Consider the following 27,447-nt stretch of genomic DNA (forward strand, 5'->3'; position numbering starts at 1 on the left):
GAAAGCTCTGCATTTAACACACGTATGGTTTATTTCGTAATCAGCATCAACTTAACACTAGAATAAGATCGAGATTCAAGAACAATAAGAGTCGTAACCTCGATTAAAACTGACGTGTCTTCAGTGGGAGGTAACATAGAAACAATAAAACAAAAAGATGAAACAACGCGTAACGGTACCGTAAAAGAACTATCTAGGAACTTGGCTGAACTATCGACTGGCAAGAATAGATAAACGCAACATGTACAAGCACGACGACAGCATCAATTACGTATTAACACGGAACTTTTCTTCTTGCTTCAAGAAAGTTATGGCGGCGAATAAATAATTACATTCTCCTTGGCAAGACTTCCGGTTCGACGTGGATTTCGCTCTTCAGGGGGATTCCCCTTTTATCGTTGTGCGATTGCAAATACACACGGTAAAATAACACGAAGAAAAACTACAGCAAAATGTGTACACTTAATGGTATCAGTACAAAAACCCACAGACTCGTATTATACGTATCAGAAAGCAGTGCGGCGGGAATATAACGAAACTTCGCTACGGCTCGTCAAGATCGGTTGATTTATTGTAGGAAAGTCCAAGCGAGAAATTGGAGCGTTTTCGTTTTCGTTTTTGAATCAAGTTACGCGATTTTTTTGACATGCAACGAACACCCACAATCGGCGCAAACGAAAAAATCGATTATTACGCGAATATATGACGTAATAATAGAGAAAAGTACCGACAAATTTATCAATGAACAACAACGCGCGCTTTTTTAATTCTGATCTTTAACATAGCGGATTTAGACGCATTGAAAACGTTGCCTTCATCTTCATACCCCTATGATACATGACATGGCAAGTGACTCCAGGGCGCTTGGCAAGGACATACCTGTCACGCGTGAGTAATTACTCTGCAAGGTTTAACGTACAACAAAATGACCGTAATCGGTCATGCGAAACAGGGTTTGCCCTTTCGCCATGCGCTCACATGCATGTTTTTACAGTACGGAGTCAGATTTAAACAACGCTGTTATTACGTCATCACATACCGCTATCAACTATTCCAGTTATAAACGAAAAACCAATTCAACTGCAAACCTGACACGATCTGCAAGTGATTCAGGGTAGTTCAGGCCTGGCCTCTATGCGACTCAATAGAAGTCCGTTGTCAGTTTGGGGCCCATCGTTGGTACTCAGGGTGACGGCCAGGGACGACCGACTTGCGTAGGGCCGCTGTCTTCTGCGCCACAAATTCTGGCGGCTCGATCGGACTTTCTCTCGTACATTCGTCCAGAGTGGTTCAATACATGAGCTGTAAAAAAAACACATGTTTAACTAATGACATATTTCAATTTCGTTGTTGTGAAGCCACATTAACTTTGACATATAGTAGAGAAAATGATGTACAACCTAACTTTCTTGTGAACGATTCGTTTTACCGAGTTTACAGAACAAGACTTGATGACAAAACGTCAAAATATATTGAGATCTTGAGGAAAAATTTAAAAATCCAAATTTTTTATTAAACATCATCTTAAAACTAGACAACAAATATTTATCATATATCACACAAACGAAGCGACAACACGCTTGTTTGTGATAGTTGTGATTTTCCTTGTGGTTCAATCAGCATAATTCACCCACCTGTACGTTAGGTTTAGTACGTTTGAATATATGATGGGGTTGAGGGCGCTGTTGATTGGTAGAAAGACAATTGCCACAATGCTGTAAGCAAGTGAGTGGATGGCGATCCCAGCAAGGCTGAGGAAGGCGATGATACATACGGGACCCCAACACGCAAAGTCAGTCAGAACCAGTCGAGTTATGCGTGCCTGGGAATGAAGGAAATGATCAGTGGAAATTGGTCTGCGTTTACTAACAAGACACAATTTAAAGACGTTTTTTGTTTCACATTTTTAGGCAGTACTAAGTTAAATCTTGTGACCAACAAACATTTTGTTTCACGAATTCCATTAAATTTTCAGAGCATACAAATAAATTTGAGCCTTTTTGCAAAGTTGAAACCCTATATTGTTGAACTTTTTACGCAAATATCACAAATTAATGCCACCGCCACCAGATGTACTGATGAGACCCTTATACGTCGAATCTGTGTGTAACTTTCTGTCTGCAGCTCTCACAAATTGTCATTGAGCAACGTGAAGCAACCACGATATCGAACTCACAATACCTGCATGATTTTATTTTCTTCATCATTTCTATTCGCCGAAGCGGATTTTGCTGCGTCATGATAAATGACCACGTAAGCAACCAACACGTACAGAAAGGAAGCGAGGTCAAAGGTCATGATGCCAGTGGAGTAAGCCCAGGCCGAATCTGAAGTCTGAAATTAAATAGAAAACAGGTGTTACTTTGGTAATGAATAATAAATATTAACAACAGAAATAATTTACGCATGAACTGGCACTTTAACGCTTTACATGGGAAACAGGATTTACCTGATAATTAGGTTAGTAATTATAATGTCGTTGCAGCCTAATATAGATCGCAATCGCAAAAATAGCTTTTAAAGGATTTTGTAGAATTATAGATAAACATAAGTAAAAAGTGGGATTTTAAAAGTGAATGACTGGAAATTAATTTTCATTTCACTCACGGTAACGAAGAGCTTGGGCAGGCACACCGCATTGTTGCTATAGTAACCGAAGTAACCCTCGATATTGAGCTTCGGCCAGTCGGGACGATAAAAATTATCGAGTATTTCGCGAATCGATTCCCACGTGCCGGGTGCGCCACGAGTGGGCAGCAGAGCGCCGTGAAGACCTGGACGAAAAAAACGCTTGTGTTTATTTTCATTTCCGTTTTGGCGCAAAAATCGGCAAAAACAGGGACCTGGTGTGGAAGTAATTTGAGCTAAAGACCGTGCCACTGTACCTAGTTTGGCACCTAACGTATCGACGTTTACTGCTTGGTTGGTTAACCTGCAGGATCGTTCTCAACCACTTAGCTGCACTGATGAGACCAGAGCCGAAACGCTGACACTGCCTACAGGGGATATCAGCTATTCTATAAACTTTTTATCGTCAAAATTTAACTCAGTAGTGTCACATGCTTTGCAATTAAAGGTGGGATCGCCCCACTGCGCAGGTCCTTTATATTTGGGAAACGTGGCCGATCCAGCTTGGCTGCAATGCCAGTGAACCTTATATTAACTCCATTTGTTCAGTTTATGCCACAGAATACAAAAACGGGAAAAGGTAGAAAATATTCCACAAATACTCGCAACCGAAGCAGATTGCGAACAACCTGAAGTTGCCGTAGTTATCGGTGCAACACCAGCTCACCGTCTACCGATGCGATGCTTTTCAATTTGTCAGTGAATGTCATCAACATTGCCTTGTCGGGTGTATTAGTTGGAAGAAACTCAACGGTCGGTTTGATCCAAGCTTCGGTTCGGAAATAATCCTCGAACGTTGATAAACGGGGAAGTACCGCAACCACGAGAGGGCGACCAAGACCAGCGTGTACCTACAGAGGTTACGTTTTAATCAAACATATTTGATGCGCGACGAGAAACAGAGACTTTTACCAATAGTTATAAAAGCTGAGTTTGGTGGCAAATACTGCGCTTATGGGGGAAATTATTTCTGTCCTACTGTAAAATATTAATCAGCTGTTACTCCTTTCTGTGTCTATAATTAGCACGCAAAGGCCTCAATATATATACTTACTTAATAGGAATTGTTCTTCTGGCACTGTTTATTGAAACCAACGTTTCATCCACCATCCGGCGAAACATCCTCAGGGTTATTAACCGTAACTTAAGTGCCAGAAGAACAATTCCTATTAATTACTATACCTGGTAGCAAGAACAGCAGCACTGTATCTACTTACTATTAAAGAATAAAGTAGATTAAAAATACGAAACGTATGAAAATGGCGCTAATTTCACTACTAGAGAACCTGATCTGGATTCTTGCCCAGGATAACCTGGGTTCGAATCCCAGTGTTGGTAAAAACTTAGTGATGACCACCCACCTCGCATACATTGTATCCGCTCTAAACGGTCTCAGTAGCGACACCACGCGGTAAGAAGTGAGAATCACCAAAAACATCACTGACGACTGAATAGAAATCATAGCAAGAGTGCCGATCGACTCACAAGTTGAACTCGTCCGCCAAACGTAATCCTTCTGACAGTATCTGTGACGCAACAATAACCCATTGTTAGCCCATGACTTGTACAGCGTGATTGGACATAAACAGTGATTAGTAATAAGTAAGATGGCAGACACTTGTTTTGTTGTAGATCTGCATGTTAACATCGAATAAGGTATAAAAAAAATCTGAGGTTAGTCGCAACAGTAATCTAACGTGTATTAAATAATATCAAATTCCCTGAGATTTCAACACCAGAATCACTGACACGTAATGGAATATTGTGACGTGTAGGAAGGTAACTTACTCCCCAGATGTAAGTGAGTTTTGCACGGCGAGTACGAGGAGATAAAATCCCATAAGAAAATCGGCGATGGCGAGATTCAAAACCAACACAAGGTTCGTTCTCATCATGGGAGACAATCTGTGACGTAATAATGTTATATAGTCACGTAACAATCAACTTTATGACTTGGGGTAGTAAAAGTTTATGTTAATTTCAAAACAACGGGACGCTTTAGACTTGTGGAGTTAATTGACAAATCTTGCAGACAATAAACCGCATTCCACCGAGCAAAATATTTACAAAGAACTTGGATTCCAATAGAAGAACACAATTGCATCAAAACTATGGTCTCCATTAGCAATATGGAGAATATAGCAGATCATAAACATCAGATAATTACATAAAGAAACTGGTCAACACCTTTTGATTTTGGCCAGTCTTTTTGCAGTATGCCAGATAACTACAGCGTTTCCGCACAAAGCGACCAAAGCCATAATCCATACCAGGACCCGAAGTCCCTTGTTCTGAAAAGGTAGAATCCATATGAGCAATATTGAGTCAATAATATAAATTATATGAGATGCAGGCAGATGAGTTAAGGTTAAAACAGTGGCCATCTGTATGCAGCTCACACAATAAAAGTTTTGATCAATGTATAAATGTTTTTTTAAATATATCTGCAGGTTATGTAAGAGTTAAGAATTACTTGAAACTAAATGCAATCAGATAATATCACGGAAACCACCAAGCAGATGAACATTAAACACATGACATGGGTACCGATAAAACCATTTGAAGGTTATCGAGTCAGGCGCCCATGTGAAAGTGATTTCCTCACGGAGAATCACCGTCTGTCGTAAGATTACTTTAGTTTAACACAATTTGAATCCCAGACGTACTTTGATCATGTACAGGATCGACGAAAACGCGTTTTCCTTGAATGAACCGATCGGGCATTCGTCACTTCCGTCCCAACAATCACTCACGCCATCGAACATTGCACATCGTGGAACAAACAAAGGGTCGTCCTTGGCCGTGACATTCACATCTCTCGCCCGTTTCTCGCAGTAAAAGCGCGGAAGACCGCGGTGAGCGCAGAGTTCTGTGAAAATACCGTGTGTTGGAGTCACAAATTTTGTGGAAAGTGTATTTTGATGGCGCCGTAGGTGTTATATAACGTATGGCATAACCTTGCCGTTTAAATTAAATAAAATAAGACTAGCCTAGAACTAAAAGATTTCGGGTTGTAGATTTGTGCATAAAGAAAAAATACTGTGACGTTAATGCTGCCAGACATAATCTAATTCACGAAACAGCAGACATCGTTGCAAAAAAATGGGTTTATCAAAACAATGTTTAATCTGTCTTGCGACGGGAAGTTTTGCCTGTGGATTGTGACAAACAAACGAAACAAGTTGTTTTAATCATTCTACCATAATTTTTTCCTAGAAGGTCAACTATATGAGAATCAGCTGATAAATTTATCTACGAAATTTGGAGTTTTTTAAGAAACGTGTTTCCGCAATTCATCGTATAACAAACCTTCTGGCAAACAGTAATGTTTATCAAACAAACTTTTTGTCCGTTTGGTCGCAATTGGTGAATAAACTCCAAAACTCTGCCAGAAGATCAGTTACAATGAGAATTGAAAAAGAAAACGTTTCTTGGACTTAAAAGCATTTATTTTAAAGCCGACCTTTTGCTTCATCTTCATCGTTCTCACAATCCGAAGTCCCATCACATAATCTCGACACGTGGATCGACACTTTGCTGACATCTAGCGGTCGACCTGGGTAGCAAAGAACTCTCTGTGGGCACTGCCGCTCATCCAGCGAAAGCTCGGACCAATTAGATGGATGAGACGTGTGCGGCCGGCAATCTTGTATTCCGTCGCATATCTGTGTACACAATACAATATGTAATGACTGCAACACCACTAAAAGCCTGGCTTGGCTCAACATGAAGTTGTTTGAAACGCGAACCGATAAACAGGATACAACTAACACTGCTTGCGTGGAAACAATTGTTAAAGCCAAAGATAGCGAACTCAACTAATAACCCTATGTTGAACACAGAAGCGTCCACAATTAACGTTTGGTTGTTGATTGCAACATATAATATCAACAGTTTGGTGGATTTTACGTTCTGTAATATTCATTGCAGTGTATTTGACAACAAATTATTATTTGAGCAATCGTTAGAAAGCGGATTTATCCACATGTGATTGCAAACATTTAAAAAAGTCGGCATTATTGGCGGCGATTTTCCTAATTCTGCCTTGACAGCGGATAAATTGCCGTATATGTAAAAATATTGCCGTTTCTATGAAAACACGTGGTAAACTGACAAAAGAAAGTTAGTTGTCTTTGAATCGCCTGTTGTCTCTATGGCTGACGGAGACTCAGTAACAGATTAGCACAAAATATTATAAATAATCCTGAGTCCTCTGTTTTATGGACTGACAAATACAACATTTGGAATTGTGATCTTACTTTGTCTGGCTCCAGGAATACGGTGTCGTCGTCCGGACATTTGTAAAAAGCCCCGGTTATATCGAATTCCAGTTGTTTGCAAATCGCCAAAGTCTCGTTACCGCACTTGTATTCTCGGCGTGGGGAATTTCCCCGGACATCCTCCACCTGAAAGCGAATTTATCAGTTCGTTATGACGATATAATCGATTTTATGGGAATTCTAAAACACTTCAGTTTTAAAAGGAATTATTATAACATTTTACTGAACAATGAAAGAGGTTTCAAAAATACAAAGTTATCCAAATTCCGGATCCAATCAAAATCAGATAATTTGTATTTTGGGCAAAAAAAACAATTACGCGGATGAATAAATAAAGATTAAACACACGAAATAAAATGTATGAACAGTGATAAAGCCATAACGACTATCGAGTCTGGCGTCCATAAAATATATGTATTTTGTTCGAACTGACCTCGGTGTAATCGCATTCGTCAATCAACTTATAAAGACATTCTGGAATCCCGTCACATTCTTCGGCCTCGATCGACTGATAAGGACATTTAAAATCCTTCTTCTTCGTGATTTCAGTCTTCTTTTTCTAAATAAAAACAATTTTGGGGGGTGGATTAAGAAAAAAAATCGTGTATTTATTTGCAACAAACCTGGATACAGTGGGTTTCGTCATAACGATTCGGACAGTCGATATTGTTGTCACAAACTTTGTTAGGTGCCACGCAAACCCCACAAAACAGTTCATTGTAACATCTTCCATGGGAGTTTCCTTGAGGCAAAAAAAAATTATTTGCAATAAGATAAAATCAAAAACGGCATCCATACTCAAACTCTGTTTCAATTCCGTATTTATTCGATTATAAGTAGCGGATTTTTATATTTTGTACTTCTCACTACTGAGTAGAGCTTACATATTAATACTACACCAATGTTTCGTCTGAGTTATCGAGTTCTGTCTCAAACCTCTTGAATAACCGCACGCCAAGAAGTTTTTATTTGTCTGCCTGACACATTAGTACGACAAGTTTGATGATATTGGTTATGTGATTCCGCACAACCAGATACGGGCAAAGTGTGACCTGCGGGCCGAATCTGGTTGTTTAAATTTGGCACGCCGTGTGTTGATGTCAATTAGTATACAGTTAGTATACAGCATGTAATTTTATGGGAAATTTTTTTGATTTTCCGTTGCCCTGTGTAAACGTTTAATAATAAATCAACACCCAGACTTGTTCAGTGTAATTGCTTCAACGCCAGATCAGCACAAAACAAACGCGACTCACCAAAGGACTGACAAAGGCTTGGAACGTCTTTTGTTTGTCTTCCGCTTTCACACATGCACTCATCCGACAAATCGGAACAATCGAATATCCCGTCGCAAACTTGATCCCCCGACACCCACATCTCATCATTCAAACATCTGTGTATCGACAAGTGGTTACAAATCTCCGTGAATGTTGGGTGCGAAAAATGTTTCCAGGCTCGCTTTGAGATAGAGGTAAGCTTTTTCCTAGGTTTGCTTCACTACCTTTACGTTGTTTTTTTTACAGAAATGTATTTTGATGTTTAGCGAAATAAATTTGTCTCACATGGGAATCAACAGATTTTACCCTCGGAAACAAACCTTACCATAAATATGATAAATAAAAAGAGGTTCTGAGGCCGGAAATTCCCCACCTGAAGCAGTAAACGGTCTTGTTGGTTGTTTTTCTTCCGCAAGCGTCAACGTTAGACTTGCAGTCGTTCACGGTGTCGTTCAGCATGTACTGAGGAGCGATGCAGGTGCGGAGTTCACCGGTTTTATCCGGTACAGGACATTTAAAACCTATTCCAAGTGTCTGGAAAGTACAAAGTTGCTTAAAATCGTGATGTGTTTGAGTCCTACATGGATGAATGACCCAGTAACCAAGGTGTCGTAAAAGTTCCAAATAATGGAAGGAATGTATTTCACTGATGTATTTCACGATAAACGTGGGTTCGAGGCAGGGGCTTTCGTATCCATAAAGTGTTATGACATTAATCGTTTATTTGGCCGTACATGCGGTTTTAAGACACTGTAAGTTAGGAGCAAATTATGGCTCCTGCTGTGTTAAAATATTAGGGTGAAGGATGTATTTTTTAAGACGTTTTCCTCAAAATACGGAAAAATATTAAAAGAAACAACAACGTCCCTGATTATATATAACTAATTGCCTGTGTACGTCTGACACAAACATTCACCTTTTCGTCGCTTCCGTCCAAACATTGCGGCGTCCCGTCACAAAACTCCCCCCTCTCAATGCACTGCCCATCATCACATACAAATGTTTTGCTACAACCACGCTGGCATTCATCGGCTCTGTGACGTAACAATGAACAGTATTAAAATCGAACAAACTGTGTAAAATTACAATGAGGAGTAGGTATCGTGTTTCATACAAAAAAATAATTATCTCTGATGTTAAATTTGATCCTGCAACCATTTTAACACAAAATAAACCTTTTTACAATAAAATATACAGTTGGGTTATCTACATTTATATTGTATCCCAAGAAATCTACATGTGTGAAACTCCCGGTAGAAAAAGTCCCATGATAATGCATATCTAACAATGTCAAAAGTGTAAATAAGGGCAGGCCACAGCAGTAAGGGACCCCACCTCTTAGTGCAGTGACCAAGTCCATCACACATGTACTTGTATGGAAGAACACATTTCCCCGAACATCTAGAAGTGAAAAATTCATCACCGTTGAATTTAATTTGAAACAGACGAAGATACGATTTGTTACTGATGTTGCCAGGTATGTTATCAATACACACAAAACAGGCTCTTCTGGCAATTTACTTGGCATAAGAATATAATATAATGTACTTACTTGTTGTAAGCATTCCCGCACATAAGATTTCCATGTTTCCCCAGCATTTCTTCTCCCCATTCGTCACTTCCGTCCCCACAATCGTCAACTCCTACATGAAATAATCCAACATGTAATAATGATTTTTATGTTGACAATGATACTTGCCGTCGCAAGTTGTCTCTATAAATTGTCCACAATCTGGAATGATTCTATTTGAACAAGCAAACAGACTTAACCTTGGAAATTGCATGTTTCCATAAACGACGTCAAAAGCCAAAAAAATCCTCGAGTAATTCCTAATTCCCGGTATGGTTTAATAGAAATATAATAAATGTAATTGTTTTTTTTTTAATTCTGTCAAACACAGCGTTTTTTAACAATCAAAGCTGACTATGAAACAAGCGCGTCGTCAAAGTCGCTTAGGTGACAAAGCACGTGACATCAGCTAAACCGACATCACAATCAAATTTCGTCATTAAAACTATTAGGGGAGCTACACCAGAATACAATCAAATTAAATTCTCTTTTGACGACATATATTAATCGCTGTGACCGCCAAAATTCTAAGCGTTGTAGTGAATTGTTTAGATGTATAATTATACCACAAATTTTTACCTTGTATAATTATAACACAATCACAAAATATTTATACCAAGACTGACAGATTTCAGCCTGGAAATAAGAACGTTTCTGTGATTGTAGTGAATTGTTCAGTTTTGATTATTACGCAATAAAGGAAGCATAGTTTAAGGAACTGACCGTCACAGAATCTTGCAAAGGCGATGCACTTTTTGTTGAGGCAAGTGAAGTGCTTGCTGCAGTTTGAAATACATTCGTCGCTAGAATCTCCACACTGATCCAAGAAATCGCAACGCTGTGGATAAAAGCAACTGGACGAATAAGTGTGAATGCAAAGAAAGAAGAACTTTATTACATTTATTTCCAAGTGTCAGAAGATAATATTTCGCCAACTTAAATAAATCATTAAGAATATTTTTGTTTTTTGCGAGAAGGCAACTTGAACATAAATCGTGTTACGTTCGTTAAAATGAAATTCAAAATAATCATTTTTGTTTTCACTTTTAGAATATTCCAACATTTTTAAGAACTGTGATCCAAAAAGCATCAGCCTCCATATACAGTAGGTCTATGGAAGTGTTCAAAAGCAAAACAAGGTCATAAATGGAAGTAAAAAGTTGCGTCTTCGCAAAATTCGCAAAGCATTGCTTTCAAATGCAGAAGATGTGTGCAGGAAGTAATAGAACAGAGACTTCTGATTGAGAGCAATTCAAATGAGATTAGCAGACGTGAGTGTCACATTACAATGCCTGAACGCAATTTAACTGAGTTTCAATGGAAACTTGGGGAAGAATTCATTTCTTAAGCTAAATTTTATTTTCGTCGATCGATCCTAAACTTGTTTGGAAGCGGAGACAGGAGTCGGGCTCGGATTACTGAACAAATCTAAGATCAAAACAGTAGTTATTAGGTTAGTTTGTGTGTGGGCGCTGCAGAATGAGAAGGAACCCGATTAAAAGCAGGTGTTTAAAAAGCTTTCAGGGCAAAATGAAACCTTGACCTTATATTCCCATTAGTCACCAGCTATTGCATTGCTAGCGCAAATGACGTAACAATGGGACGGCTTAAACCTGTGTTATCCACCGATGTAGCAAATATATTGCTTTGCTTACTTCATCGATACAAACTTGTTCCGATTCTAATCATACAAACACATCCATGATTAATGATTTGGATTAATTTTTGTTCGGATGTAAAAATATAACTTTGTATTGGAAAGTAGACACCTGTGCCAAGCAATTAACTCCATGCTACATTATTAATGTACATCTGAGACGGTTTAAGGACACCCAAATACTTTGTTGTTTTAATCTCCCCGTAAAGGTAAAAAGGTCGGTTGTTACATATTTAAACAGTGGACCCTAGGGTTTGTGACAAATGAGTTACTTTTCCCATTTATTTGCCAAACAATCCCCTCTTTTCTGGTCGATTCACCTGCACGCAATGGGCGCACAACATTCCACTAACGTAAGAACCACAAAAAAGTGTTTCTGGGCTTTTAGGGGCACAAATTATTGAGGACAGTTTTTTTTCTTATGTAAAAATAGAAGAACTACAAAAAAACATCTGAGCAAAGGTAATTTTACAACGAAGCGACGATATAATGGAGAGCATATTTGTTATATAAGAAAACCGTCAGATTTCAACCTTGAAAATACACGCCTCTTAAAAAGTGGTCCATAATGGAAGATCCGCGCTAATCTTTTTCTTTTTTTACTTTTTTTTAAACTGGTTAGTTTTACCGCAAGTTGAATACCACTGGTTGGTACTTCCATCTCAACACCAAAATATTTTTAAAAAAACACAACATTTTGTACCAAACAAAGGTGCTATGTTTAAAACAAACTGAACTAACTCACGTCGTGGTCATTGGTGACAACTCTACCATTCCGACAATTCAAAAACTTCGGGTTCCCGCATCCCCACTCATCGCTGTCGTCTTTACAGTGGCGTATACCATCACACACGTGGTCGGATGGAAGCACACATGTCAGATTCAAGGCGTTTCTTCTGTAGCAAAACACAAGACACACGGCTTTGTTACGTCACAGTAAGAACAACAAACAACTGAACGAGTGGATTGTGTATTCAGTCTTAATGCTTTATAATCTCCACAATCACGCTTGCGGGGACGCGTTTTTGTACAAGGAAAACAACATGAATGTAATTTTTTCAGTTAATTAATTTTGTTTGCCATCTTATTCCAATCAATCGATTCGAATAACGAAATGCAAGTCCCATGGGTATAACGGTTCCACTAATTGTATTTAAGCGTCTGATATAAAGTACAGAGAACTATAAAAGGAACCCGAACTTCTTTAGGGCAAAACAACACCTTCCCCGACGCCACTCGCACCTCGGCGCAGACAACAAGTGACGTCACAATCGTCTGACGCTATTGGATTCGAAATCAAAAACATGCCTATGTTATGAGTAGGTGTGGGATTATATAATCACGCCCATGCACTTTCTCGACACTGAAATGGCGTTTGTTACGTTTATTGGACGAAGGACAAGGTAACACTTAAGCCCCTGCGGAGTCGCCATGTCTCGGCTGCGCGCCAAGGAATGCAACCCAGGTTAGATGTTATGGTTGATGTAAGAAGGTCGCGTACAAATCCATTATCTCGGGCCCCACAAGTTCTAAATGTCAGAACTTTTTTGCAAACCCCCCCCCCCCCCCCAAAGCCCGCTTTTATCGAACAAATCGAGTTTAGAACGATCTAATCCTTGGGTGCTTGATGATCATTAATTATTTACGAGTAATGGCAGACTTACGCCCGTTTGTGTGAAAAATATTCCTCGTCTATTTAATTGCACGCAGCTCGCTAAATATTAAAAACGCGTGATTTTAAGAATAGCATTTTCAAGGTCACGAGTGGAACGACGAAGAAACGAAAACATTTTCAAGGTTATATATGGAGTGCCATATAACAAGCAATAAGTATGACAAACGAATGACGTCAAACCTGTTAGTACATGACGTGTTGGATATAGGGGAAGTCCCGCTGAGCAGGGAAGGATGTATTTCGTCACTTCCGTCCGCACAATCGATCCGACCGTCGCAAAATCTAAAAAGAGACTGATTTTTAATCCGATAAAGAACACAAATTAAAAGAGTATTTAAAAATTTATAATTTAGTTGCCCCCAAGCGCTGCGTCGCGCTGCGTCGCGCCGCATTATTGCGTCATATTAATGTCGCCAGGGCGTCGCAAGCTCACTTGGGAGGATGTTACATCGATATCCCACTTGCTGTTGCACTGATCAAAAGGCAATTCATAAAGTAAGGTAATATACGTACACGAATTAGTCTCTAACATGGTCGACCACAATTGAAACTGTGCACCTAATATCTGGTCATTTTTTTTAGGAGTGCGTTGTTACAATATTTTGTGAGGAATAATTTCGTCACCGGTTCGTAAAAGTTGGAAATCTGTTACAAACCATATGAAAACCCAAACCTTTCAACCAGTTTAATGCAAAAAGAAGGTTAAACCCTTGCATAAAATTAAAAATTGGAAAAACAACACAACAATCAAAGTTAAGTGATTTACTTTTCATAAGCAAGACAAGTTCCATCGGAACAATAAAACCTGGTTGGAGGAAGGCCATCATCCAAGCACTCATCACTGGAATCACCGCAATCGTCTCTGTTGTCTTTCCTTAGATACTAGGGAAGTAACGTATTGTAATGAGAAGTTTTAACTGTTAAGACCCAACGGACAAATCCTTACGTCATATGAAATTTTTGTTAGAATACAAACTAAAATACTCGTTACATAGGATTTAAAACCATCTCTGGTTAATACGAAGACTTGATTAAGTTTGTAACCGATTTATAATGATGTTACGCACATGAAGCAGATGGCATAATGAAACCAAGACCAATTTATGTTCTGTAATTATCAGTTACAAATGACTCACAGTGGTTGGGGCCCCAGTTATATAACGCATATCAACTTACAGAGGGAATACACTTTGAGTTGGCGCAGATGAACGAATATTCGCATTGTTCGCCACATTCGTCCAACCTGTCTTCACAGTGGTCGATTCCGTCGCAAATGTAGTGCTGGGGTAAGAAGCACTTGCCGGTATGTCTGTTCCATTTACTACTGCACATCATACCTAGGATGTATACTGCAATTATTCATCAAAAATTACAAGTTTCACATGAAGTCGTGAATTATTTAGAGCTCCTGTGTCTCGAGTTAAACCTTTTCTGGTTCGTTTCTTTCCCACATCACAACATACAAGAACTTTATACAGCATGAAGTATGGATATTTAGTAAACGTGAATATACCCGAAGTTGGTGAAACGACGTCACTCTTACCATTTTCTGAGGGCAGACTAATTATTTCGTCACTTCCGTCCGCACAATCGATTGTGCCGTCACAGAACTTCTCAGCTGGCAAACATTCGCCACTGTTACATCTGCAAAACATTACAATCATCTCTAGTAACTATTTGGCAAAACGAATAACAGAATACCAGTTTATTTTATGCTCTTTATGTTTTGGGTGTACTGAAATCGGTTGACAATAGGCCGTGTTTACTCAACCAATTGTTTGGGATTGTTGCGTCACATATAAGATGTGTTTTTCAAATCCAAAAATTTAGATTACTATCTTTCACTTACTTCAGCCAGTCATGCACAAAGTGTTTCGATCTTTTAAGTCTTGTCAGCTCAGTGAAAATTATGATTGTTTCGCTTCATTGCACCGTCGCGGGTTCGAACCCCGACCAAGGTAGAACTTACTTGAATATGTTGGACGCGCAAGAATGAGACACATCGGTTCCATTGAAAAACCATTTCCCCTCTGTGTAGGCGATCAGACTTTCACATCCGGGACACTGCTCCACTAAAAAGTTTGCGCAGAAACGGCATTCTGGGAGGTACTTCCGGTAATGTTCGTGTGCCAATAACTTGTAGCTGCAAAAGATTTGTGACATTTCGAAAACGAAACATTTAATTTCCACTTGTTAAAACACTGGAAAATTATGGAGGTTAATAGGAGTTTTTATCTACAGCGACTTTCACTTTGTGGTACTTTTCGGTCAATATCGAAGTGTTGAGTACTGGGCAACAAACAACAGACACGAACCACCGTGGAACGCACTATGGCCTGTATTGTACCTAATACTGTTATCGACTCGGCTTTCAGCCAAATTATATGTATACAAAAAAGTGTTATTATATTCAATGGGAGCTGCAAACAGTAGTGTACGCTGTATTGACCTGCACCGATAAAGGTGATGGTTTTAACTAATTTACAACACGGCACATGTTGCAGGTAAGTTGATTGAACGGGAGTTTCATCAAACTTCTGCGGGACTTACGAGCTCTGATTCCTGCAGGCGAGCGAGTCTTCGTCGAGGATGTCATGACAGTGATGCATTCCATCGCACACGTATTGTTGTGGGAGAAAACAAGACAAGTTTTCGTCATTCCTGATGTTGTTGCAGGAAATTCCACCTGTTACGTTTGCATCTGCGGACAAAAAGTAAAGAAAGTGGTTACATCCGCAAGTAAGTCTGCAAAGCTGTCAATCCCCACATCCGTCACAATTGGACAAAATCTCCAAGTCCTCCGCATTTGTGTTTGCGAAAGGTTTAGAAGCAAATTATTGGCAGATATTACCTCTCTCGTAGTCTAGTTAACTGTGATGAATAACGTGGTATTGGAAACTGTTTTTTTTATATATATATTTGTGCTTATATTAGTGCTGAGTAAGCACGGTAAACCGTACTGCAATACAAATCCTCAAAGCTAATCATGTCGATGCCTCAAAGAAATTTCCAAGTTAAAAATAATTTTCGCATCAACCTTTTTCAACAGAATTAAAAGTTGTTTTGGAAGTAAATACGATGCTTTATATACAAGGAATCGTTAAAGAGAACAATTAGGCGAAGAAAGACATGGGGCCTCTGGAATTTAGCGAAACGCAAACTAGAACGCCACGCTCTCCTTCTATTCACAGATGCCATTCAGCGGGTCGTATGAGGCCGAGTAAACACATGGCGTGACCCCGTTGACCTTGAAGCTTGACATGTAAACACGTGATCAGTTGACGTTTGGGGGGAGAGAGGCAACGACAACACTTATTGTTCGTTGGCTCAAACTAACAGTGTTGAGTATCTTGCACACTTGAGAAATGGCACCAACTGATTATTTGTTACAACAACAGGTTTTGAAAGAACGCAGTTGGCGGGTTTAAAGGAATCGACTCAATTCGGAAAACGGAAAATACAGGATTATATTTTATGGCCGATAAACAACAACAACCACTTCATTCTCAAGAACATAACTTTTTCTACATTGCGCATTGACAATGATTGTATAGAGATACGATTAAAACGCTTGCAAGTAAATTATACTTCAGCTATATTGGATATATTGTTTGTCTCAAACACTTAGTTCTGGTTTTTACGAAAACCCACTCCCTTAGGCATAACTTTCTCAACAAATGCCGCAAATTTGATAACGTTATCTTCGATAAACAACAACTTTTCCCTGGAAACGTTAGCGGGCGAATGAAAAGGTCATGAATCCCAAGAATTGTGTTCAAACTCTTCGTGTCCACGTAAACTCGATCTCACGTCGGCAAAAACCACTTTATGTCAAGCTGTATTACGTTAAGCAGATTAACGATAAACGGGAGCCAGAATCGCCGACGTGAAGATAAAATACCTCGAAGACTTGCCAGATAAACCAGTTTCTCGCCACAAAGTGGTCGAAGTGGAAACCACTACAAGGACGCCAACCAGATGTCGGTTATCAAGTACATGCAGGTTATTTCCAATTGCGATAAAGGAAAAAATTACAGTCAAAAAGGGCTTGTTTGCATTGAAAATATACGTTTAAAAATACGCCGCATCGACGTCTAGAAAATCTCATTTGCATTTTTTTCTGAGGGTTCGCTGATCTTTTGGGAAATAATAACTCCTTGTATCTCCCAAAGGAAAATTCAGTTTAAATGGATTCCCATAAAACATTTAACGTAACGCAGACCGGAAGCACAAGTTTGTCCCAAGCGATTACAAATCACGTAGAAGTTGAATCAATTCCCAAAGAAGAAAGCTGATCCCAAAACTGCAACTTCATCCGTGGTCCGATCTTCTATGCAACAAAAATAACTCTCTGGACCCAAGGGACGGATTTCATGTGAAATGTGACTCGTCGTTCAAAAGTTCGTTTTCTATGACTAATGTCATTGAAGGTTCCCTTAAGACGGAATCTTTGACCTTGAAAGATGTTCAAAGTCACAAAACACTACTTATAGAGTGTTACAATTTGATGTCTACTTTTGCAAAGATGGTGGCGCGAGTTTTTTTCACAGTTCTGAAAAAGAGTTAATCCCGCATAAAAACAGTTTTGCAATCCAAAATATTGTCACAATCAAATGTAAACCGATATATCGCCAAAGTCAGGGTTTGAAAAAATTGCACCAGATTTTTCGGCAGAGGCAGATTTCTAATGAAGATTTTACGTTAATTATTTCACAAAAACAGACAGAAACGTCGCCCTGCCGAAGTGAAATTTTGTTTGGCAAAAAACAACACCCATAATCGAAACTAATGGATTCCGCTGACCGCAGCCGCGAGGTTAGGCGTTGTTGGGAGATTTACAAAACACAGGTAATAGCTCGGTGACATTTTCACTGCAAATTGGCCGTTTCAAACCTCCGTTTACCCGACCGGGTAACCAATAACAACACAATGATGAACGACTTTCTTCGCTTGGTATATCGTAATGATCACACATAAATACCGGGTATGTTATCTATAGTAGAAAAGTTCAATAGGGAGAATAAGAAGCTGATCATTCGCGATAAACTTTTACTTGTTTTTTGATTGAAGCTAAACATTTAATGACTTGAAAATAACCATGTGTTCTTGCTTGGTAGTGTGGATTCAGGGAATAACAGCAAGAAAGCGGCTGACTCAAAGCAAGCGACTGATAAAAACTTTCCTACATACTTCAACTTGAAACTTATCATCAATTAGAGGAACAAGTATTTTCCTAGGTTATCACAGGATTGTCGTCATCACAGATAAAGTTTCGATTTTACACCACAGTGACGTAAGCCACGCACGTCACAACATGGATGACGGTTATATATTTTATTCCCAAAGCGCAATACAACAATGTGTACGACATTATATTGCGTATCGATTCTGACGTCAGCAGAGCAGTGAAACGTGACGAATTTTACAAGGGTTTCCTCGCTTATGGATAGATTCCAAAAATCGGGGCAACTTGATCAGCTTTTTTGCAAGAGACAGATTTAAGTCTCATAACTTCGTTAAAATGTTTTACCAACAAACAATGGAAAAATCCCAAGAAAATGACAAGCTTAAGAATGTTCCTTGAAAAAACAAAGCATTGTTGTATGTTTTGGATGCTTTGTATTGGCTTCAATAGGTTAGCTTAAAAATTTATTAAAGAATAAAGTTCACTGTGGTATTTTATCTGAAATGGAACTTCCGTATCCTCTCATCCGCCATTCGACCCCATGTACAAAGTCAACAAATCAACCTGCAATTGTAACAAATAAAACAGTTCCCGGTGGGACAGACAGAGCAGAAATAACCAACAATCTGTCCATCCGACATGATGACTTAGAGCAAATCTCTTATAGATCATTTCATTTAAAAACAACCAAAAATCCCCTTGGGTATTGCGGTGTCCAGTGGGACGTTTATCATAGAGAACTCCTGGGGGTATTTTGGAAGCTTCAAACACGAATTTGGCTCCGGCCGTGAGAACGCCATCTGTTTTCTAATCACCGCAATCACGGTAGAACGAAATCAATGCCATAACAATACTTAGTGCAAAGGATCGGCGCAGTGCTTGGTTTGATAGTTTCAAACCAGGGTGTAAGGTGATATTTGCCAACCTGCATTCTTGCCTTGGGGGTGTGATCATTAACGCCAATTTTCTGTGGCACAAATGCTCGAGTTTCCATAATATTTTCAACACAAACATCTAAACACTGGCGTTCAGCATATGGTTAGCAAATGAACTGTGATACCAACACCAAGCATTAAAATGCCTGAAGTACTGAGAAGGCAGTGATTGTCTTCTTAATTCGGATCCTTGGATGGCGCAACAGCAGCAATTGCATTGGCAAACTGCTATACAATACGCTGGATATACATTGTTAAGTTGTAAAGTTTGAAGTGAAGTTTAGGCAAATACATTCCTACAATATCTCCAGGAAAATTTTTTTGTTTGCAATTGTTTTACAAAGAGGCGTTCGAATGTTTCGTCGCATGTTTATTCAGATGAATTCAAATGCATCCTACACGGTGGGTGCTTGGAAATGTCAGGCCCGAAACGAACAACAGCGGTAATTACGCACAGATTGGCAGAGGTACCTAATATTAAACGTCACTGGCCGCTGAGGCAGCTGCTAAACTCCCAACGCTTGCAAGTTCAAAGGCGGCCTGACAATACCACTGGGAATCACACGGTTTTATCAGGAGCTATTTTCGCGCTGCTGACTGCCGCGAATTGCTTCATGCGGTTTCGAATGGGTGTCTTGGCTCTTATTGTGGTGGCGGGCCCTTCGGCCCTATCGCTAGCCGGGGTGGAGCCGATGATGGGGCGAAAAACAAGGGTGACGTCATGCCGTCGCACTTGTGGTTTTTCAAGGAATGCGACGCGTCACGTAGGTGATGTAGGTGTGGATTAGATTAGAGTCCCATTAGAAACGTTGATTTGAAACAACATTCTCCGGAAAGTAGCTGTGACCCATGAAACTTTTTACACAAACAAATCTTTAAGTTGTCTGTTGTGCCATTGAAGCTGGCATGGCTGATTATATAATCTGTTTTTTATTTGACTTTGGACCTACACAATGCCCCAAATTATACAGAGGTTGGCTGATTTTTTTGCATAATTTTGCAGCCAATTTTGCTGGTGATGACTCCATATAGCAGCACCAAAAAATCAAACACACACTGAGGTGTATTGCATTGGAAGTGCAGATATTCACTTTGCAAAATCATTGGAAATAAGAAAAATTTACAAAAGCAAATGGCGTGTTTTACCAATAGTTAAGGTAACATATACAGAAAGCAAATCTTGGAAAGACTAAAAGTTTTCTCGTCTATTTATCATTGCACCATCAACAAAACCAATTAGTTTGGTGTTTTCTGCAAGCAAATAGGTCTTAAAAAAATTAAAAACGAAGTCATTTAAAATATTTTAAATGTGCCAGTACATTACTGTGCAAGTACAAAAAAAACTATTTTATTTTTGGATTCAGACACACTTATAGTTCATTGTATAAAAAACAGACATTATACAAAAAAACTTAAACTTTAAGCTTCAAGAAAATGACAAGAATAACAAAACTAGCAAGGCTGCTGTGCATGATTGCTTTGAAGAGCCCAATGCAATCCCAAGCAAAATAAAAGCCACCAGAAACAAGGTTTACAGTGTGTCAAAAAAGGCTGCTATTGTTTCAAATTACTCATTGATTTGAAGATCAACGTGATCAAAATGCAATGTTCCATCAGCAGCAAAATCTCGTACTATGTGTCCATCACCACGAACAATCCATTTATACGTGAGCAACCCCTCGGACCCGACTGGGCCACGAGCGTGGATCCGAGTGGTGCTAACACCAACTTCGGCACCAAGGCCCAACCTTTGACCATCGGCAAAACGTGTGCTGGCATTATGGAAAACGCAAGCACTGTCAACATTGTTTAGGAAATAGTTCGCTTTTTCTTCGTTGCTTGTGACAATTGTGTCTGTGTGGCTACTTCCGTGTTGGTGAATATGTCTCACAGCATCCTCGACGTTATCAACAATTTCTACAGAACACTCAAGCGCTGAATACTCTTTCTTTAAATTCGCGGGTTCCGTCGGAGAAAACAACAGCCTGGAAGCAATTTTTGGTCCTAAATGTACTTTTACCCCTTCCGCTTGCAAAACATCATTGATTTGCTTAAAAACCGATGTATGGATAAGGTCTTTGTGTATTAGTAAAGTTTCAAGAGCATTACATGCAGCAGGGTAATTGCACTTAGCATCCTGAACAACTCTGGTTGCCATGTCAACACTGCATTCTCTATCCACATACACATGACAAATACCTTCACTGTGGCCCAAAACCGGTACTGATGTGCCAGCAGCCATTTCTTGAATTCCACGCACCATTTCTGATGATCCTCTTGGAATAATTAGATCAATTGAGCCAGCAGCATCTTCAATAAGATTTGACACTTTGTCTCTGCTTTCAACAAGCTGTGCAGCTTCTGGGGCATGGTGAAGACTTAGGGCTTGCTGGACAAGATCAAATAAACATCGATTTGTGTTCAGGCTTTCTCTGCCTCCCTTTAACAGCACTCCGTTGCCAGTAGCGATGGCAAGTGATGCAATTTGTGGAAGGCAATCAGGTCTGGATTCAAATATGATAAGAAGCACACCAATAGGAACCGACACTTGTTCTGCGATGAGATTATCAGCTAGTTTGCGTCTAAATAAAACTTTACCAACCGATGAAGAACTTTTCTCAGCCACTTGTCGAACACCTTTAGCAAGCTCTCTGAGTCTGGCCGGTGACAACACCAGTCTATCCATTAATGACTGGGACAAATTACCAGATTTCTTCGCATTGGAAACATCAATATGGTTTGCAGACATTATCTCCTGTTCATTTTCTTCCAACAAATCAGCCAACTTCATGAGAATATCTGTGCGGTCTGAAGCAGTAAGTTGTTGCAACTTCCGACTACCTTCTTTTGCATCATGAGCCTGACTCAAAGTGTCACCACTTGCATCTTCAGCCTCTGTGAAGAAAGTGCCCACTTTTCTGCCAGCGACAATATCCAACAATGTCAAACCTCTACTGAAGCCATTGCAAATCACAACAGAAGTTCCATGCTCCAAAGACCAAACTGCAGCCTGTAGTTTTGAATCCATTCCACCAGTGCCTACTGATGATTTCTTGCCAAATTCAATTTTTTCTGAACTGTCTTTTGTTGAAAAAGTGTGCAGGAGCTTCGAGTTTTCTGTACCAGGAGGAGCGGTATAAAGTCCATCCACATCAGACATAAGAACAAGCAAGTCCGTACCAGTTTGAACCGCTAACCGGGCAGACAAACTGTCATTATCGGTGATAGCAATCGCACCATCAACATCAACTTCAGGATCTGGCAAAGGTATAACAGCATCGTTTGTGTTGATAATTGGGACAATTGCTAGTTCGAGAAGATTATCTAAAGTAGACTGGAGGTACATCCGATGTTCTCTGTCCAAGTCCCGTTTGGAAACCAATACTTGAGCTGTTGAAATACTGTACTGGGCAAACATAGATTCATACAAAGACATGAGACCACTTTGACCGGCTGCAGCACACGACCTTGAATCAACTTCTTGTTTCTTGGCATTTGACCTCATCAAGTTGCCATTTCTAATTGTATCCCTCACACTTTGACTCATCATAAGCTCCCGACCGAGTCTTTGTTTACCAAAGGCCACAGCACCACTTGTGACAATCATGACTTCTTTGCCTTGTGAATGGAGTTCAGCAACTTGCTCCACAATAGATGCGAGACGACCCAGGGCTATTCCACCCTGGTCACTTCTTGTAAGAACAGCGCTACCAAGCTTAACAACGATTCTTTCGGCTTTATGTAGATCACCTCTTGTCAAAAACTTTGACACCTTGGAGTCATGTTTATCAACCAAAAAGTCATTTGTTTGTTTCATCAAACTTGACTCTTGTGCATTGGTTGATTGAGATCGGAGCTTTACTGAAGCCACATGCCTCCATGCATATATGGAAAAACTGCTTTTTAGCAGTGATAACCTTAACAAAGCCATTCTTATCGAGACCTATTAAAGGTGGCCATTAACATAGTAAAAGTCAAAAACTTAAAATACATGCGAGACACAATTAAAAATTCACCAAACCTTAACAATTTACTGTAACAATACGTTTACTGCTTGCTTTACAGATTATTTACTACAGCTTTGGTAGCATCCCCAGTTTCCCATGCTGACAAAACAAGCAACAAGAGAACCCATCAGACCATGACGCGTAATCGCCGGCTCGCGATCAGCTGAGAACGCGTGTACACGTGACGTCACAAACGCGAGGGCGTTCAACCGTGACGCGGCTGGTGGAAGTGTTTTGACGGAAAGCAAAGTTTGTGAGTGCTTTTTACCCTCTCACTTGAACCTTCAACAAGCCGTGACCTAACATTTATGAAACCCTGTAGTGAAAACATTCAATTTCGCTGCTGAAACTTGTGCGCTGAAGAATTTCTCTTCCACTGCTGAAAGCAACACGTTTGCAACCTTGCACCCACATACCGCGAAACAAACTTTGAAAGTCGAGTAAAAAATCGATTCTTTAAATCACATTCGACTTTCGACTTGATATTTTGATCCTGAAAGTCACGCAACAGAAGTCGATCGAATGAGCACTTGAAAAGCGTCCAACGTATTCGCAAGTTCGCTTAGCAGGAGAAAAAGGTTGTATGACGCAATATTGAGTGTGAATAAACTGTTCGTGTCAAAACCACAGCTCCCTCGCATGTTTGCGCATTTCAAATAGAACTATGGGAACTTGTCAAGGTCAAGCAGTCGCACAACAACTCATACAAACACGCGGTTTAATTGCGTGAAGAACAACTCAACGGAGAAAAACAATCGGTAAAATCCTACTTTTGTTGATGGCAATTTTGAAGCAAACAAACAAATTACAATAAACTGATAATCCACATGCCAATTTTGGCCGTGTTTGGCAGGCGTGGAAATCATATGCCCCCCATGCCTTGTTTGTAGATTACGGTCCAAGCAAAGTCGGAGAGAGAACCCAATGTCTTGCGTGCAGATTAGGAGCAAGACAATGGTGGGCGAGTACCAGTGCACAAGCACGTCAAGCCGGAACACAATCAATGGAGTTCTAGAAATAACTTATCCGACTGTCAACGGCAGTTATTCACAGCTGCAGGGGGGCAAACAGCAGGAAGTCGAACTTTCTGCCACAAACCACAGATGAATAAAGGTAGCCCCCAAGTTCACATGGTTATTGTAATTTTCGTTCCAAGTATTCAAGGTACATTGGCCACGCTTCATACGTTGTTAATTGTATTGTATGAAAAAATTGAAAAAAAGGGGGACATGGAGTATTTAAAGGGCGACTGAGAAAATTAAAGGGTCATGAACTTGGAAGCTGTTCTCCTTTATGGAAGCGCGGAGGTATATTGTTGCACGTAAATAAGCAAACCTAAACACGGGTAAGGGGTTGCATCAGGGCAACGTTGGGGCAACAATATTTCATTTGTCAATCTTACGTGACGAGGAAGTGTCGAAACGCATTCAGCATTCATTGGCGTTTATGTTGTTGGCGTCTTGCAGCGCTTAGTATTATTTACGGTCCATCTTACTTGGATCCGTAGCGAGAATCTCGTCTTCATTGTTTGGACAATCTGGAATCCCGTCGCAGAATTTCCTCATGTTGATGCATAATCCGTTGCTGCATTGAAACTCCCAGAACTCGCATTGCCACACGACACGCGAACAAGTTTCCGGATCTGAAAACACAGACGTAGTTTGTTCACAGTGTTCTGTTCATTGTTACGTCATATCGTTAAGAACCACGCGATGTTCGGAAAAATATAATCAATGCACTAAGACAAACAACGTACCCCAAATAGCTGCTGTAAAAACCATTGGTAAAAAATGGGATGAATGTTTGTCTTAAAGATTTACTAAACCGAGAGTTATGTTCCTAAATTAACTGCATTGTTGCCTTACAACTACTTAAATCGAATTTTTTTTACAAAAATACAGGCCTTCTGCCATAGATTTAATTATTAGCACTAATGATAAAAGACAACTACAAAAATATAGAGGTCGCTTCAGACAGAAGTGAATTGTCCAACCATAACAGATTATTGTACAAGGAAGCCAATACATTAAATCGATACAAATTCGTTTGTGCTACGATTCATCAAACTCGATCGCCCTGACATTACATTGATCGGGGAATTAGGAAAACATGGCCTGTTCCATAAAAGTGGCCATTACAGTCGATATGTTTTGTGCATCTTTGCAAGGATCATTTCACAATGACTTTTTGCAAAACAATGTAACAGAGGTCATCCGCAAGACAGGTAACGCTTTTGCAATCCGAAAGAGCAAATATTCTGGATGCATTGATTGGTTTGCAAGCGTAACAAGATACCAAACGCGTGGATCTTGACGAGGGTAGATTTTAAGATAATTTAAACACGAATTACTCGACACGATCTGTAATTATTGCGATATTGGGGCTTCAAATTACATTAGTTTAACAGCTTGCGAGCGAAATGACTACAATCTCAGGGCGTTATTTAGATTTTTTGGAAGAACATCACTCCATGCAGCAGCAAAGGTTATTTTTTTGTGTTTGAAGTAAAAAAAGTTAAATTAGACTTGAATTTTGCAATGTAAGAGTGATTGCGTTTTATTGCTCTTTTACAAGTAAAAGTATTTAAAAACAACGATTTAACTGCACTGTGATGAGGTCATTATTCTGCAGTTTAAAATAACTGAGCATCAAAAGCAGTTAGGGTAAAAATACGAATACTGAGGCGTTGTTTTTTTCGGTGTACTGTGTTTTTTTTTGCTGATGTCCACTGCAAACAGGCATGGGCGAAAAACGTTACCAGCCCATGTATGATGCGACAGATATAATCATGAATCTGCATAATAGTTCACCAATTTGGCAAGCGGAAATAACAAAACCACAAAGGACCCCTAAACTAAACACACGACTAAATAAATTGACAGACTCTTTCCGTTTGAGATTTTAACGCAGTTCATTTTCCGTGTACTGCGTTATCCGAAGCCATTAATTCAAACAATGCACTGGAAAATGTTTTTACAAAAGTTGTTTTCTCTTGTCAATATGAAACTTTTGCGTTGATTCATGACAGTATCTGATAAGCAATACATGTTCTGACAACGATAACGGTCGCATTGTAATCGTTTGAAAATTTAACAAAATAAACTGACAAAAGGCACAAATTAAATTTCTCCGTTTATCTTAACATGCATCGGAAACTTGATATAATCAGAAACGTTGCGATCTTAACTAAACTTGTTTGTCAAAACAAGGAATCCTGCTTTCACAGGTAATGGTAGAACCATGTTTATATGCTGTCTTCAATGTTACAGAAAACATTAACATTTGGCTGAAATTATTTTTATTTTACATCCTTTACCACAGGGCGTAACATCTTTCTTACAAATGTAAATAGGAAACATGAAACAATTCTCTAAAATAACGTTAACATTTAACGTCAAAACGCATTTTTTTTTTGTAAAGTTGGCGCACTTCTAAGTCGTTTGCACCTTTTCTCGAGACGATTTGTTTCGCAAACTTTGCCATGTTTTATTTATGAGCATAGGATAGGCGTGAATTTGTAATACTTTACACGAAGCATGCCATCTTTCATACAGCGCACTGGGAATCACTTAATAGTCACTTTTATTGACACAGAACTTTTCTTGTTTTCTGTTGGTTCCAATCATTTCGTAACAGGAGATTATCAAAAACACTAATTTAAATTATATTACTATAAACTGCTTTTGGACATTATGGAAGTTATGAAGGTGTTTCGGGTCAAACTCCTTGGCCAGTTCCTAAATTGAATCACGGCAATCAAGTCGAAACGAACATTGTCAATATTAGAAGTTGTGACAAAGCGAGATGCCAATTTTATCAAGTTACCAACACCAACAAACATAATGCAACTAATTATCACCGTAGACACACGCCTTGTACACCGGATATCTTTGAGTCATAACCTGCTGCAAAATTAACGACCTTTCACGGAGCCAAAGTGAACTGCTGTGCCCAGGGCTTTCGCCAAGAACTACTCACACTTAAACAATCGTTTTACAACGCCATAAACGCACCAACACCCGTAAAATGACATGCGATACCACAATTGTTGTCAAATCTTACCTGAATCGTTCTTCACAGCTTGGACTGATGCAGTCAGAAGACTCGTCAACCAGAAAACAACAAAATACCGCCATATCTTCCATTGAAGCATTGTGACGTCACAGAGGTGCAGAACTTTAGAACGAAATCAACCAGTATATTTGTTACTGTTTTTGATCCCTTTAATCACAA

At 39.5% G+C, this 27,447-nt stretch overlaps 1 protein-coding gene and 1 pseudogene across 2 annotated transcripts; both read right to left on the bottom strand.

Annotated features, from left to right (window-relative positions):
* Positions 1-23: 23 nt before the first annotated feature.
* Positions 24-27,447, bottom strand: LOC145907928 (uncharacterized; annotated as a pseudogene). Its single transcript, XR_014402905.1, has 28 exons — positions 27,277-27,447; positions 24,698-24,856; positions 15,638-15,788; positions 15,057-15,230; positions 14,631-14,731; positions 14,264-14,424; positions 13,854-13,969; positions 13,268-13,369; positions 12,158-12,308; positions 10,479-10,593; positions 9,738-9,828; positions 9,521-9,586; positions 9,102-9,219; positions 8,559-8,719; positions 8,165-8,301; positions 7,532-7,650; positions 7,342-7,467; positions 6,888-7,034; positions 6,092-6,293; positions 5,295-5,497; positions 4,816-4,919; positions 4,417-4,533; positions 3,990-4,154; positions 3,296-3,479; positions 2,608-2,774; positions 2,182-2,334; positions 1,635-1,822; positions 24-1,302 (listed from the first exon to the last, which is right to left on the bottom strand). The product of XR_014402905.1 is annotated as an uncharacterized LOC145907928 (transcript).
* On the bottom strand, positions 20,272-23,687 carry LOC145907929 (delta-1-pyrroline-5-carboxylate synthase-like). Its single transcript, XM_082995048.1, has one exon. It carries the CDS (start codon positions 23,136-23,138, stop codon positions 20,775-20,777), a length of 2,364 nt encoding a protein of 787 aa, XP_082851174.1. The 5' UTR covers positions 23,139-23,687; the 3' UTR covers positions 20,272-20,774.

The sequence above is a fragment of the Ascidia mentula genome, chromosome 7 (genome assembly GCF_947561715.1).
Source record: "Ascidia mentula chromosome 7, kaAscMent1.1, whole genome shotgun sequence".
In the NCBI taxonomy this organism is placed as follows: Eukaryota; Metazoa; Chordata; class Ascidiacea; order Phlebobranchia; family Ascidiidae; genus Ascidia; species Ascidia mentula.

What these genes read in the sequence shown, in the direction of transcription:
- LOC145907929 (XM_082995048.1), bottom strand. Translation starts at nt 23,138, where the DNA reads ATGGCTTTGTTAAGGTTATCACTGCTAAAAAGCAGTTTTTCCATATAT.